Here is a 15,554-nt window from a genome sequence, read left to right as displayed (position 1 = left end):
TTGGTTTTATTTTCACTTTATTATTCATTTAAACATCTTACATTTCATACAGCACGAGCTCCCGTTTGAGTGGGGCCCAGCAGATTGTAATGTTAATCATTAATAATCACCTTGAAAGATACTGTAAGGCAAGAAGAACAAAGTTCAGTGACTTTTCAGTGTTTAGTGACTTGCGAGAAGTTGAAACCAAATGAACAAGAGCTTCTGTCCTTACAAGGTCAGATAGCCACAGCTGCTAGGGATACGAACCGGTCAGACTCGCCCTGTTTGTACTGATATGACGTGTCATGGAAGATGCTATATGAAAAAAGATATGGCTATATGGTCTTTGGATTAACCGGTCCGAAGGAGGGCATCATCCCCAGGCTGTCAGGAGTGCAGTCTCAACGGCGTTGACCACCAGTGGCTTTGCATCCCAGGAAACATGCGCAATATGTCCAAAGAACGGATAACTGTATCCCAAGTTACTTGGGGCCCACAGGGAGAAGCTGCTTTGCTGCTGGCTGAGCTACCCGACATTAGGAGCTCCACAGGGCTCGAAGGGAGCTGGTGCCGATCCGAAGACTCGGCACGAGAGAGAGGTGCTCCCAGGTCTGCTCTACTCCCATGGGATCGTCCCGGGTACGAGACACTGCCTACGTGGAGACGACAGAGCTGAACGGGCAGCGCCGTTCCGATTTCCAGCTCCAGGTTCGGTTCTCATCCAGTACCGGGCAGAAAAGAAATCGAACATCACAGGGCGCACGGTGACGGATTCTTCAAAAGGGGGCGCACGGGTGAGCCCATGTCCGTGAGATTGGGGGTACCGTTTCTTAAGCCCGGGGATTTCCCAGGGCTGCCCTAGAGCTCGCAGGTCCGGCTCTGAGGCACGGGTACGAGTCATGAGGGTTGCAGAGCCGAGGCCAGCAGACTGAATACTGGCCACTTCAAAACAGGAGGGTGAACACACAAAACGAACTGGAAATTCCATGTGAAGAAAGGGAGAGCTAAAAATGTGGAAAAATTAATGTAATGGGACAAAAGCCAGAGCCTTCATCGGATATCTTGCAGGTGATTTTGTGAAAACGGAGTACTTCGAGTCTGGGCAGTGTTATTTTATTATTTCACATCCAGAAAGTACATGGGTGAGGTCGCCCGATTTCTTCGCCACAAGGACAGCATTAAAATTCATGTTTACAATTAAAAATAAAAGTATGGGTGGAAAAACACAACTGGTTAAGCTTTTATAAAAATTCAACAATACAACATAGGGAGAAAAATTTGTTCATGACAGTTTCACTGACCAGCCACACGGGGGCGCTGACAAACAAGTACAGCCCTGTTAAAAATCTGCTCCTCGGTGCTGGATCTCTTACTGCTGAACCTGAAGAAGCAGATCCATCCTCTCCTGCCATCCAATTCAGGCAACACTGAATCGGAAATTTAAAAACACTCCCTTTGTCTTGTGCATGACATACTCAGACATATTAAAAGCTCTGAAATCAAAACTGAAATACTGGAGCGAGACAACACCATTTAGACAAGCAGAACAGACAGATATATCTGACTCAAAACAATATTCTTTGCTTTTAAAACCTATAAATATTGATTTTTAAATGTAATACCACAATTTAGCAATAATGATCTTAAAAAAAACAGAAAATCTCTCTAATTTGGCTACTGATCTTTTATTTTCCTAACCACACCAGCTATGGAGACTGCCATCTAAGATGCCCACCTCAAAACACTTGGCACTTTGGTCACTAAACGGGAAATAAGACAGGAAGCCAGTTATTAGAGAGAGATTTCTGTCCCTGACACACAGCGCTCCACTGTTACCAGGCCTGCGAAGGAGTGAGTGCAATCCCTCCGAGAAGACGAGAGGAAGACGCATCTCGCTATTTTTCATCCTCTGCCCGTCCAGGATGTGGCCCCTGCAGTGTCTCCACTCCACCACACGGGGGCGCCCTCTCTAGATCTTCTCCACGTAGTTGCCTGGAAACATGCCTTCCTTCCCCCTGAGTCTCCCGTACCACCAGCCTGAGGGATCTGGGGGTGAAGACAAGCAGGTTTCATCAGGAAGGGCATCAGAGTGGTCCTCTCCTTTCATTGAAGCAGTACAAGGTTTTAAGCTCAACCCTCGGCGCAGGTACAGAGATCACAACATTCACAGGAGCATGAAACTCTGAGAAGACCTGGAGAGGTAGGATGCTGGAAAGCTCAACCAATCGTAGAAGAGACGACAAAATCACAGGTGGCTGCACCTCCAAGGGTCAACGAAGATGCATTTCTTTTAGGGGTACCAGATAAAATAAATCGATGTTCATTTAAGCAAGCAGCTCCATCACCCTGCAGCTCCCAGCTGGCAGCCCCACTGGAGCTCAGCAGGTGTGAGCCTGCCGAGTACCTGGATGGGAGACTCCTGGGAAAGCTGAGGCTTCTCCTGGAAGAGGTGTTAGTGGGGCCAGTAGGGGGCGCTCACCCTGCTGTCTGTGTGGGTCCTAATGCCCCAGTATAGCGACGGAGACACTACTGTAAAAAAGGCACCATCCTTCAGATGAGATGTAAAACTGAGGTCCTGACTCTCTGCGGTCATTGACAATCCCAGTGCGTTTCTCAAAACGAGTAGGGGTGTTACCCCTGTGTCCTGGACAAATTTCCCCCTGGTCTTTACCCATCATGGCCTCCTAATAACCCCCCTCTCTGAACTGGCTTCATCACTCTGCTCTCCTCCCCACTGAGAGCTGGTGTGTGGGGAGCGGACTGGTGCATCATCCAGGTGGGGCTGCACACTGGTGGTGGTGGAGGGGATCCCCATGACCTGTACAGCACTTTGAGTGGAGTGTCCAGGAAAGAGCGATTTAAAAATGATCTGTTACGCTGGAGGAGAGGCGTGCCTGTAAGGCTTTTTTTCATTTTTGCATTTCAAGTCCTCAGGCAACCTAATTACCTAATTAACCTAATTACTAACCTCCCCCACCTCTACAGCACTGCTGCTCTGAAGAAACCCAGGAACCCTGCACTGGCCGTCTGATACTGGAGTTAGATCACCCCAATCTAGAAACAGGTCTGGAGGGTTTCGATTCTGATTTTCCTCACTTCGCGACAGGGCTGATGAACATGAAACTACTTCATCGCTCAATACCAGACGGCTCGTCGTTATCTTCTATCACGAAGCACTAATCAGTGGCATGGTTGCAAAATTTCACTTGGGTAGTTGCAACAGCTCCGTTTCAACCGAAATATCGACGCCCCCCTACAGATTTTTCCCCTGGCACCATCCCTGCCCATCTGTTAGTTTCCCTAAATATTGGTCCTAAAACAGCATGCCTACCAGTGGTGACACGTCAGCACATATACGTTCACTCGCTCAGTGGCATGAAGCTCATCAAGCAGGTCTGACAAACTCAGGCCTTCTGCTGTCTTGTGCGTGGCTTTAAATACTGAGAGTACCGTGGGCAAGATGACATTTCTACACAGCACAACAGCAGCGCCAGGTGTCTGTGGGGGCCCGCGGGTCGGAGATCCCTGGCACTGCTAGGACACGCCGCGCGCCACTACCTTCGGTGAGGATATCGATGACATCGCTGGCGTTGAAGCTGAGCTCGTCCGTGTCCTGGGCATCGTAGGCGTACAGCGCCCGGCACTGAGGGCTCTTGGGTTTGGGCTTGGGGGCCGGTTTGGGGCGACCCACCCCCGGCACGGGCTTGGTCTCTTGGGAGCGCCTACGATGCAACCTGATGGGGAGGAGGAGACACGTCAGAGACATGTGGCCGTCTGCAGAAGCTTGGCACCTCAACACTGAAGAAAGCAATGTCATGTCCCCTTTAGACATGAACATGCTTGGAGGACAAGAAAATGGGTCATGTGTGTTCATTCTAATTTCCTGGTGCTGGCCAGAGGAGGAGCCTTGGGTCCTCCCAAGGTTTCTTCCTACTTTAATCTGAGGGAGTTTTCCCTTTCCACTGTCGCCTTAGGCGTGCTCACTTGGGGTCCAGGCCTTGCTTTGTGACCATGTCCGTTGTAAAAAGCCTTATACAGATAAAACTGAATTGAACTGAATTGAATTGAGAGTCCATAAAATCCATCTGGGTCCTCAAAACTCCAGAAGTGCTACATACCTTAACTGTATGTGCACAAACTGCTGCTCTGCACTAAACCCTGAAACTCGAGGGTGTACTCTGGGGGAAAACTAAGTGGGGTCTTCATGCAGAGCAGGACACAGTGTGACCAAAGCCATCTGGAGACACCTCACTCAAGGTACAACAAGCACGACCACACCTGGGATGTGATCTCACAGTTCTCCAATAAGAAGAGCAAAAACTGCTTTCCTCACACTTCACTCAGTCCTAACAGGGCAACCAGCTTTGAAAAACTCAGCTGATGGGTTATACAAAAGCCGGTATCTCTATTGGCCGGAAACACAACAGACACTGATGCAGTAAGATGCAGTTTCCTGGGGTTTGCACTGGCCAGAGAAACAAGTGCACAGGAGATGATGCCCGATGCGCGCACTCGCTGTCGCCCCCTGGCTGCCTCTGGGCTGCACTGCGTCTCACAGCTCCGAAGCGGTACTGTGACGCGAAACACTCGCACGGGATTGCGAGAGGCTCTCAGTCTCTCTCACCCTGCCACTCCCTGTTCGGGCACGTTCATGAAGTCCATGTTGGGCTGGGGCCCCTGGTGCCGAGGCTGGGGCCCGCGGTGCCGGGGCAGGGTGGGCTGGTCCACGCTGCCCTGCCGGAGCAGGAGGGACTGGCGGGTGGAGGGCTGAGGGTTCCTGGAGCCGCGCTGCCTTGGTCCCGCGCCGTCGTTCCTGAGAGAGCCTGGCGGCCCGGGAGAGGAGAGACAGGGTGAGCAAGGCAGCGAAGTTAAACCAAACACTGGCGTGCAGGAAGGCCACTGCAATGTTCCCCCCCTCCGGAAAGATGGAAATTGGTTGAGACTGTTCCACCCCTAGAAAACAAAATCGATTGGTGGGAAGAAGCTCCGCCCACCATCCTGATCTCAAGAGCTCCCCCTGCTGCTGACTCGCTTATAATCCTGGGGGGACACCCGTTCACCCCTCGAACGGCACTTACCTTGTGCGTACCGTCCCGCGCTGGGGTTCTGGCTCCCCAGATAGACGCTCTTCCTCTTGTCCTTTCGGGTCGGGCCTACGGCAAAAGGCAACAGGGCAGGGGCACAGAGTCAGAGACGCGGACAGAACCCGCCCCCCCCCACCCTGCTCCAGAGCTCGGGCGCGAGATCAGACTCCCGCTGTACAGCAGTCCGAGCCGCCCCGGGGTTTGAGGTCCTGCAAACAGGCAGACAGGAGTACTGACCCCGCATCACTAAATCACTCCTTTAACTGCCCTGTTTGTTCATGCTGCCATTTCCGACATTAAACATCATTTCATTTCTTCCAGATGTCGGCTTCTTTTCTATGAAGTTTAAAGAAATGAAGGCAATAATTAACGAATGTACCTTCTGCAACTCAACTCAACTTCTGCAATTCATTTGATCTTGGGTTTTCACAAGGTAAAGGAAGGACTCTTTTTTTTCCCCCCAGTCTAAAAGCAATCATTTCTCTACTGAAAGCCCCAGCTGTTCTGTGTTGCCAGTCAGTGTTAGCCCAACAGGGAGAAGGAGGGATCTGTGGACACATGTCCCACCCGCCTTCCTGTCTGTGAGCTCCCAGAGTCCAACGGGGGGGTCCAGGCCGACCGGAGGAGAGGCGCAGCTCTTGCTGCGATCCCTGCAGTGTCCCTCCAACAGCAGAGAGCACCCCGACAGGCAACACCCCAACACCGGCGGGACTCAGCCAGCTGGGCCCTGTTTCTTGGGGATTGACTGGGTTTGACTGGGGCTCCACTCCGCCGGGCTGGAAAAACTCCTGCTCCAACGCCCAGAGGATCCCCAGAGATTACAAGAGGAAGATCAGCCCCCCACGTTGCTTGGATGATCGGCGGGGAATGAAAACGATGGGCATGATAAGCGCTTATAAACTGCCCCCGTATCTGCGATTAACTCTTAATCACTATTCCGTTTGAGAAAGACCTCGGAGTGACGTGGGAGGCGAGAGACTCACGGGCGTTTTTGGGCAGGCCGGGCCCGATGCTGACAGTCAGGACCTTCCCGCTGGGCTTCAGCACGGCCTCGTCCCCGGGCCCCGGCGTGAACTGGATCTGCCGGGACCCCGAGGCCCCGAACGGACCCCAGCCCCCCTTCTTCACCTTGAACTCCAGCCTGGGAGGAGAGGGAATGAGACGCAGGCAGGACGAGTGAGCGCAGTACCAGGGGAACACAGGACAACAGACTGGCAGAGGGCAGAGCTGGGTCAGAGAGTGTGTCTGAGAATGAAAAACTCTTTGAGTGAGGCAGCTGTATGCTCACAGCTTGTCCAACTGACAGAAAGAGAGACAGGCTGGTTTGGAGTGTGTGCTCACAGCTTTTTAGGCAGGCAGACAGGCAGACAGGCAGACAGGCAGACAGGCAGACAGGCAGACAGGCAGACAGGCAGACAGGCAGACAGGCAGACAGGCAGACAGGCAGACAGGCAGGTCTGGGGCCTGCACACTCACAGGTTGTTGAACTTGAGGGGCAGTTTGCGCTGGCAGCTCTCCTCGTAGCGCTTGTACAGCAGGCTGAGGAACTCCGTCTTGAAGGTGCTCTGGAGGACACTGTCATAGCGCTCCTCGTGGATGATGAAGAAATCATCTTGTAGGGTGCTGGAGACGAGAGTGAGTCCATCTCAACTTCCTTAGGCTTTGCAAGGGGCGTAAAGGTGGGGTTGCCGGCTTCCATCATATGAAAGTATTTAAAAGACTCTTGCGCTGATGCAACAAACATATCAACTGCAGGAAGAGCTCCGCAGGGACTGACCGGTTCATTGGTCTAGCAGGTTCACTACTTGACAGTGTTCTGCGACATTTTTTAACTCTGACAGTGGATGTCTCTCTCAGAACATTGCGTGAAACAAGTCTGAGAAACCTACTGACATTTGCACCATCCGAGTGCACAATACTTTTAAAAAGCAGCACGGAGGGGCACCAGGAGGCAGTGTATAAGGGGGTAGAGCACTGTTCAGGTTGGGGCAAGATTAGATGAAGAGGGGCTTCTCTCAGATTTTGACAAGACAGGGAATCCTATGCCTGGAGCCTCACATCAGTGAGAGAGTCGACTCTTCTGCAAGGCATCTTGGAGCACATAGTGTGTCAGAGGACAGCAGGTCACCTCAGAGCCCATAGGGGGTAAGAGCTGAATGGATCAGTAGGTGGGCATGTTAGAGGACAGCAGGTCACCTCAGAGCCCATGCGATGTCAGAGCTGAATGGATCAGTAGGTGGGCATGTTAGAGGACAGGAGATCACCTCAGAGCCCATAGGGGGTCAGAGCTGAATGGATCAGTAGGTGGGCATGTTAGAGGACAGCAGGTCACGTCAGAGCCCATGGGGTGTCAGAGCTGAATGGATCAGTACGTGGGCATGTTAGAGGACAGGAGATCACCTCAGAGCCCATGGGGTGTCAGAGCTGAATGGATCAGTAGGTGGGCATGTTAGAGGACAGCAGGTCACCTCAGAGCCCATGGGGTGTCAGAGCTGAAATGCTTTGCAGGTGGACATCAGAGCTGAACTCAACTGGCAAATCCAAACCGCACGAATGCATAATATAAAGTAAGGATTGAAGATGAAAAAACTGAAGGAAAGAAAAATGTCTGGGTTGGTTTCAGCATGAGACGTCCACGATCTCCAAGCCCGATGTGGTTCAAGGACGCTCATGGCCGCTGTTAAAGAGTATTCATCGGTCACCCATACCTGAGGGAGACTGACTGCACCTTCTCCACCTCAATCTTCCGCTTCAGCACCTCCTGGATCTGGCCCTTTTCCGGGCCCTGTTTCACCTTCTCTCGCCCAATCAGGTAGAGGAACTTGGAGGTCAAGATGAGGTCACGCTTCACTGACTGAAGGGGGCGGGGGGAGGAGAAAGGTCAAGAGGTCACACAACAAACGTGTTTAGCAGCATCTCCCACCGAACCGCAGGTCTTTTCTCACCTTAATTCTTAATAATAATAATAATAATAATAATAATAATAATAATAATTGCTTATACTTATATAGCGTTTTTTCTGGACACTCCACTCAAAGCGCTTTACAGGTAATGGGGATCCCCTCCACCACCACCAATGTGCAGCCCCACCTGGATGATGCGACGGCAGCCATAGTGCACCAGAACGCTCACCACACATCAGCTCTCAGTGGGGAGGAGAGCAGAGTAATGAAGCCAATTCATAGAGGGGGATTATTAGGAGGCCATGATTGATAAAGGCCGATGGGAAATTTGGCCAGGACGCTGGGGTTACACCCCTACTCTTTTCGAGAAACGCCCTGGGATTTTTAATGACCACAGAGAGTCAGGACCTCGGTTTTACGTCTCATCCGAAGGACAGCGCCTGTTTACAGTATAGTGTCCCCGTCACTACACTGGGGCATTAGGACCCACATGAGCCGCAGAGTTAGCGTCCCCTGCTGGCCCCACTAACACCTCTTCTTTTAAGGCTTAGTCATAAAACAGTGGCTAGAGTGGCAAGCAGAAACTGAGAGGACAAGGAGTTAGGATTGAAATCAAGAAGTGTTTCTTTACAGAGACAGTTGTGGGGGGCCGGAAAGCTACCACTGCTATAGAAATGAAGTTGGTTGCCGTGGGATCCCTCAATAAGCTAATGGCAACGAGACAGATGACCTCCTCTCATTTATAACTCTGTTTTAACAGTACTAACACGTACATTTTGGGAGTGTACAACTGAGGTTCATCTGCCAGTTTTCATTCCAGCCCTCATCCAAAATTCAATTAGACAATTCCTGGCTTGCACTAACATAGCCTTTTTCCTTCCCACTAGAACCTAACCCGAGTTTGCATACAGACAAATCTACTCTCCAGGATCAGAGACCACTGTTTAAATTATTTAGCAGTGTCTGTGCTGGAAGCTCTGGGGGTCTGTGTTCAATTAGTAGTGCCTGTGCTGGAAGCTCTGGGGGGGGTCTGAGCATCTGTGCTGTGTTCGATTAGCAATGCCTGCTGTCCCAGGAGTAGCGCTCTCACCTTGAAGCGCCGGTCGTACTTCACCACCACATCCGCAAAGTCGATCCTCTCCCTCCGGCCCACAAACTGCCGGATCTCGGGGTGGTTTTCGGTGCCGATGTAGTCGCCCATGAAGTTCCGGTTGATGCTGTTCTTGCGTCGCTCCTTCTTGTTCAGCAGGATGTCTGAGGCTGCGGGTGGGTGGGACAGCAGAAAGAGACATGTGAAGTACAGTCTTCACCCAGGAACGCACCATCCTGACTGTGAAATCACACCGTCCCTGTACTATACAGGACTATACAGGACTGTAGCTTTGGGTACTGGAAGAGCAGTGGAGATATCACTGCTTTTACTCCAAACTCGACCCGACTCTACAGCACAGCCAGATGAGCTGTGGCTCTGTGGCTCAGGATCTGCGCCTGTGGCTGGAAGGTTGCTGGTTCAAATCCCGCAGCCGGCAGAGGAATCCTACTCCATTGGGCCCCTGAGCAAGGCCCTTCACCCCAACTGCTCCAGGGGCGCCGTATAAATGGCTAACCCTGCCCTCTGACCCCCAGCTTCTCTCCCTGTCTGTGTGTCTCATGGAGAGCAAGCTGGGGTGTGCGAAAAGACAAATTCCTAATGCAAGAAATTATATAGGGCCAATAAAGTGATCTTATCTTATGAGTTCATAGCCAAGGTGAGAACCAGCAGGAGAACACCACTGACTGCCCACCACTGTGCCGCCAGGTAATGATACTATAAAGCACAACTGGTAGAAAAGTGACTGAGGAGGCATCTCCTCTAATGCAAGTCACCTGCTTATGTTGAAATTATTCAGGGTAGTTTACCAACTGGAAAAACAAAACAGGGGGGCAGGGGAAAGATTTTCTCTGCTGTTTGTGTCTCATCATTTTTGTGGTTGGTGTTGTGCCAGAAGCTCACTGCATTACTCCTGCAGCTGGGAGCTGCAGGGTGACGGAGCTGCTGGCTCCTGTGCGTCTCCTTCAGTGTTCTCCCGAAGAGGCCGTTTTCGTCAAATCAAACTCATCTCAAACCTTCACTGGACTGCGCTGCGACTCCTCGCATCCCTACAGTCTGCAGCCCAAGGCAGGGCTGAGGAAAGCCTGCTGTAGTGCTTCAGGGGACAGACAGGGGGCGCCGCCGCCGCAGGTCTCACCTTCCTCCCGCATGCGGACGTACTTGCGCACGGCGATGTGCTTGCGCCAGGCCTTCTGGATGACCCGGGCGTAGCCATTGTACTTCCTCTCCCTCATCTCCTCCAGCAGGAACAGCTGAGGAGAGACAGTGGCATCACTGCATGGCTGCCCATGGGCCTCCAGGGCAGAGATCTGAGGCTTATTTAATCTAAATAACAGTGTTCTCTTCCCGAGCTTTCAATGCTAGTGTAGCAGGAGATGTGTGCTTTAATTCTCCGGCCCCACTCTTAATTGTGCCATTGCAGAAGAACACCATTGCTTTCTTAAGAAACTACAAAAGCAAAACTTTGAAGAGAAGCATTTCTTCCACTCGGAGAGAGTGCTTGATCTTCCCCTGTGCTTCAGTTAAGAGCTCGACAGAACTTAAGGACACAATGAACCCAGTGGATCTCACCCTGGGGGTGCAAGATGCCCTTTCTGGGGGGTGTGTGAGATGGGCCAAATCTTTTCAGAAAGGTCAATCACTTAAAAGACAAATTAAGCACAGGACCGCAAGTACAATTACTTTGTTCATCAAAACTCGGCATTTTAAGATGAGCTTAAAAAGTGTGCAATTTTTGATGAATTCTTCATCAAACTGCAAAAATAAAATTCACTGGATAATTCTCTCTCTTTCACCCTACAGTAATGCTACATCTCAGGGTTAAAGAACTGACCTACTTCGACCACTTCTGATCAGGGGTGTGAGAACCCGTTTTGAGAGCCAAAGGGGTTCAGGCCACAGTCCAGCTCGAGAAACTGCCGGATTAACTGTTTCTTCCCGGGTCTGTCCGATTTCCCTGACCAGCGCCGTCACAGGGTGACGGGAGTGAACAGCGGAGTGTGGGTGGGGGTTCGTCGGGCTGAGAGCACTGCTGCCCTGGTCTCCTCTGGTCTCTCGCGCCCGAGACTTATTTTTAATGGGCTCCCACTGTTACGGCCCTGTGCGTCAAACACACAGGCGTTTCCCGTGTTCAATCTCCAGAACCTCCAGAACCGTGCTGGCGAGATTTAGCGCCCGGCGGACCCCCCGCTCACCGACTCGGGCGCCTTGATGAACACCTTGCTCTTGCCCAGCTGGTACTGGTCCTGGTCCATGTTGACGGAGCGCAGCAGGTGCAGGACCCCCTGGCGCTGCTCCCCGCGCCACTGCGGCCACGTCTCCCGCGTCAGGATGGCGTACCTGCGAGGGCGTCACTTAGTCGCGCGCCGAGACGAAGCGGCCGGTCGCATCGTGCGTTCGGCGCGACACTCCGTCATCCACCTATTTCTTATTATCCGTCTTATCCCACTGTCTTACTGCTATGCCGCTGGAGAGATTAAGTTAGGGCAGACAGGGCCCCCCGACACGCCCACCTGTCAGAACTGTGCAGATGGGAAAGGGGGCGGGGTCAGTTGTATAACCTGGGGGTAAGGGGCGGGGTCAGTTGTGTAGGAGGGGGTAAGGGGCGGGGTCAGTTGTACAACCTAGGGGAAAGGGGAGAGGTCAGTTGCGTAGGAGGGGAAAGGGGCGGGGTCAGTTGTGTAGGAGGGGGTAAGGGGCGGGACCAGTTGTGTAGGCGGGGGTAAGGGGCGGGGCCAGTCGTGTAGGCGGGGGTAAGGGGCGGGGTCAGTTGTACAACCTAGGGGAAAGGGGAGAGGTCAGTTGTGTAGGAGGGGAAAGGGGCGGGGTCGGTTGTACAAACTGGGGGAAAGGGTCATGGCGGGGTCACCTGTGCAGGGGAGAAAGCGAGTGGTGTCAGTCCTACCTGTGCAGGAACTTGCTGAAGACGCGGCGGAAGGCGTAACCGGCTCGGCGGACCCGGATGTTCTCCCGCAGGCCCAGGTACTCCACCTGGTGCTTGACGCGGCTCTCCTCCCAGTCCCGCGGGCGCTTGGTCTCGTTGGGCTTGATGCAGCGGATGTAGTGGGGGGTGCACTTCATCAGCGTCTGCACAAGGTTATTGGCCTGTTTCTGTTGGCAGGAGGGGAGGCTGTTTAGAGGAGATCAGGTGGGGGTTCCCCCCCCCTGCCTGCTGCAGAACTGCACCAAACTGCGGTCCTGGAAGGCAGCCCTGAAAATGCAGCTAGCTGGTCGCTACCTGTCCAGCCTCTGTAGCTTTAGCCCTACTCTCAGCAAGAGCATGCTGTGTATGCAGAGATGGGGCTTTAATCAAGCTTCATAGCTCAGACAGAGGACACCTGACCTGGGACAGAACACCAAGCACAGACAGGAGCACGCTCAAACATGCCATACTCTGCGAACATGCCAACACACGCAGGGGGTCGCGCAGAGGGCTCGGATTTATTCCTTGGGCGCAGGACAGGCCAGACGGTTGGATCTGGGGATCTGGCGATCTTACCTTAATCTTGCTGCTGGCCGTGGTGGGGCGCCCCTTCTTTTCAGCGTCAAGGTTTTCGGGGAACAGGTCCTTAATGAATGGGCTGAGAGGAGAGCACACAGAACAGGGGTGATGTGCATCCCGGCGTTCTCCACACGTTTGAGAACTGGCCAGTCTGCTGCTGCTAATCGCAGGCACTGGCCTTGGAACATCAGCAGCCTTCGACCTCCGAGCAGGGAAGCCGACTAGCGCACTAGATGATTGCCACGAGTCTCTCTCCACACTTACAATTCGCTGCTCTGCATGAGCTCGATGAGGTCGCTGAACAGCACATCCCGGTTTCTCTCGCAGAATCCACTGACGTCGTACGACACCTGGAAATGATGAGGGGGAGGAGATACTACTCTTATTACTGTAACTCCAATATAACTCAAAAGAATCAGTGTAACTCCCAGCCTGCTGGGGTGTCTAAATCCACATTGAAGAAACTACAGAAAGTCCATAATTCAGCTGCCAGACTCCTGACCAGGTTGAGTGAAAGTGATCACGTTACTCCTGTCCTGGAGTCCTTGCACCTCTCCTGCTGCTTCCCAAACCTCTGCAATTCTATCCCTAGGGATATCAGAGAGTCTCCTGCCCTGAGCTCCTTCCTCTTCAGAAGGGCCTTTATTGCACTGGTTCTGTCTGCTGCCCCTTTGCTTTCCTACTGCATCCCAAACCCTGAGTGTAGCTGTGTGATTCTGCTGTCTCCTCCCACTGTGTACTTTGTCTGTAAAGCGCTTTGAGAAGCCACTTTTAAAAGCGCTTTTTTATCCAATAAGGTTCGTTCTTATTAAGAGGACGACCTCGACAGGCTTCTGCCCCTGCAGGCGCGCCCCAGATTTCCTGGAGGCCACTGAAGGAAGATGCAAGGAAAGAAAGGCAAGGAGATGTCTCCAGAGGTGTGCCGAAAACCCAGACCTCGAACCTGATGTGGAAGGCAAACAGTGCTCAGATGCAGCTGACATCGAAGCAAAAAAAAACAACAACCAAACACCATCCATCTTTATGGGTGGGTCACACTGGGATCGCTGGGGGCCAGTTCAGCCAGTACTGATTCCCAGTGTTTCACCCTGGAGAGCAGGCAGAGGGCGGCAGTGTGTGCTCGGGGGGCGGTCCTCTTGCCTTGCCGGCGTAGTGGTGCACGATGAAGCCCTTGTTCCAGCTGTTGAAGTGCTCGTGGCTGCCGATCTGCATCTGCAGCTTCTGCAGCAGCGTCTGGTCCGCCCCCTCGCCCTTGGCGTGCATGGTGGCGCACACGTCGTCCAGGATGCTCATGACGCCCGGGGGATTCTGGGAAGAGAAGGGCGAGCGAATCAAGCGGGGATCCTGGAGCACCCCTTTGGATCCTTTGGAGCACAAACCATTGAAGCAGCTCAGTGCTTTAAAGCTTAGATAGATTGTGATATATTTCATTTCACAGTAAAAGTAATAATAGATCCCCACTGAGACCTAATTTCAGTTTATGAGGGAATATACAGTAATAATTCTGTGTGGACTATTGTGTTGTTTGTTGTGTTTCTCATTAAACAATTGTATTTTCTTGTATAACCCCACCCCCCCCCATACCTGCTGGCATAATGTAGTTTATTTTGTATGTATTTTACAGATTTTTTTGGGGGGTGGATGGGCTATGCGATATGGGCTGAGGAATACAGACTCACCACTTTGCTCTCTATGAGGTCACACACCACCTTGTTGTTGAAATAGTCAATGGGCGTCCAATGGATTCCTTCCTGCACGTACTCCTCCTGCAAGGCAGCAGAGCACAGATCCATCAGCCTGATCGGGGCAGCAGAGCACAGATCCATCAGCCTGATCGGGGCAGCAGAGCACAGATCCATCAGCCTGATCGGGGCTGAAAACACTACAGCTGTGGCAGCACTACAGGCTATGAGAGGGAGAAGCATGTGGATGCAAATAAACATTTTGCGTCTGTAGAATTGAGGGAATTCTGCTCAATACTGGACATTTATAAGGTGCGCCTCTGTCCTTTAACTAGAGGTGTCCAGCACAGTGGGTCTGCAGCACTCCCAGCTAGAATGGCAATCTGATTATTTTCTTAATTTTTTGAGTTTGCTTTACTGACATTTAAAAGTTAAAAGGATACTGTAGAGTTTAGATACAGCATCTACAAAGCTTTTGTCTGAGGAGGACGTATTAAGCCTGTCCTGGTAGTTAGGTACTTAAGCTAATTAATTATCGCCAAACTTGGCTGGAATGAAAGAAAAAACACAGCAGATCCCGCAGGATCCCAGGAGTGGAGCCTGATATTCCTGCTCGAACCGTGACCCGGACTGCTCACAGACCCGGCAAACCACACGGCCCAGACTGGAACCAGCAACCAGCAACCCCCCTCCCCAACCAGGGGGTACATCCTGCCCCAGGAGAGACCAGGGGGCCACCCCCTCTGTCCCCGGCACCCAGAGACCCCCGAGAAGCAGCCCTCCCCCAGCTGACTGAGGCCCCACCTGCTCGGCCTTCAGCGTCAGCTCGATGAAGATCTGCTGGAGCTTCTCGTTCACGAAGTTGATGCAGAACTGCTCAAAGCCGTTTTTCTACGAAGAGAAATCCGGGTTAGTTTGCAGCCAAACAGGGCCGTTGGGATTTTGAACGGTTTGGTTTTATTCTCCTCCCACCAGGCGCTTACAACATTAGCTGGTCTGTTCCACCACCTACACCAGGAGTAATGAAATGGTAACGGTCATGGTACACATCAAAGATTCCTGAAAGCTATCCAAGGGCTCAAACAGAGGAAAGTGAGCCAGGCGTGGTCTTGGAAATCCCCAGTCCAGCAGGTCACCCTACAATCCACAATTTGTAAAGAGCTGGGGCTTGTGGGATTGGATCGGGGCTCATGGGATTAATCAATTCAGCAGTCTGGCGAAGTCAGAATCTGCTCTGCACGGTCACTGGCTCGAGCTTGTTTTACAAAGAGCCAGGTGTGAACAGTGCGCCACTAAAAAAAAAAAAGCAGA

General features: G+C 52.2%; 1 protein-coding gene across 2 annotated transcripts in view; it reads right to left on the bottom strand.

The window, feature by feature from the left end:
- myo1eb (myosin IEb) overlaps window positions 1-15,554 on the bottom strand; it is a 32,146-nt gene continuing 16,592 nt past the window's right edge. For both annotated transcript variants that reach the window (XM_088620595.1, XM_088620594.1), the window contains exons 12-27: window positions 15,048-15,134; window positions 14,241-14,327; window positions 13,702-13,869; window positions 12,826-12,911; window positions 12,559-12,640; window positions 11,965-12,170; window positions 11,255-11,399; window positions 10,198-10,312; window positions 9,060-9,229; window positions 7,775-7,920; window positions 6,543-6,689; window positions 6,050-6,207; window positions 5,061-5,135; window positions 4,607-4,805; window positions 3,541-3,716; window positions 1-2,028 (exon numbers count right to left, since the gene is read on the bottom strand). In XM_088620595.1, the coding sequence (XP_088476721.1) occupies window positions 1,952-2,028; window positions 3,541-3,716; window positions 4,607-4,805; window positions 5,061-5,135; window positions 6,050-6,207; window positions 6,543-6,689; window positions 7,775-7,920; window positions 9,060-9,229; window positions 10,198-10,312; window positions 11,255-11,399; window positions 11,965-12,170; window positions 12,559-12,640; window positions 12,826-12,911; window positions 13,702-13,869; window positions 14,241-14,327; window positions 15,048-15,134 (2,124 nt within the window). In that variant the 3' untranslated portion in view covers window positions 1-1,951. The remainder of the gene's footprint in view (window positions 2,029-3,540; window positions 3,717-4,606; window positions 4,806-5,060; window positions 5,136-6,049; window positions 6,208-6,542; window positions 6,690-7,774; window positions 7,921-9,059; window positions 9,230-10,197; window positions 10,313-11,254; window positions 11,400-11,964; window positions 12,171-12,558; window positions 12,641-12,825; window positions 12,912-13,701; window positions 13,870-14,240; window positions 14,328-15,047; window positions 15,135-15,554) is intronic.

Source organism: Lepisosteus platostomus, chromosome 26 (assembly GCF_059453375.1).
Source record: "Lepisosteus platostomus isolate fLepPlt1 chromosome 26, fLepPlt1.hap1, whole genome shotgun sequence".
NCBI lineage: Eukaryota > Metazoa > Chordata > Actinopteri > Semionotiformes > Lepisosteidae > Lepisosteus > Lepisosteus platostomus.
Note: the sequence above shows the minus strand (reverse complement) of the source record. Positions and strands in the feature narration are given on the sequence as shown.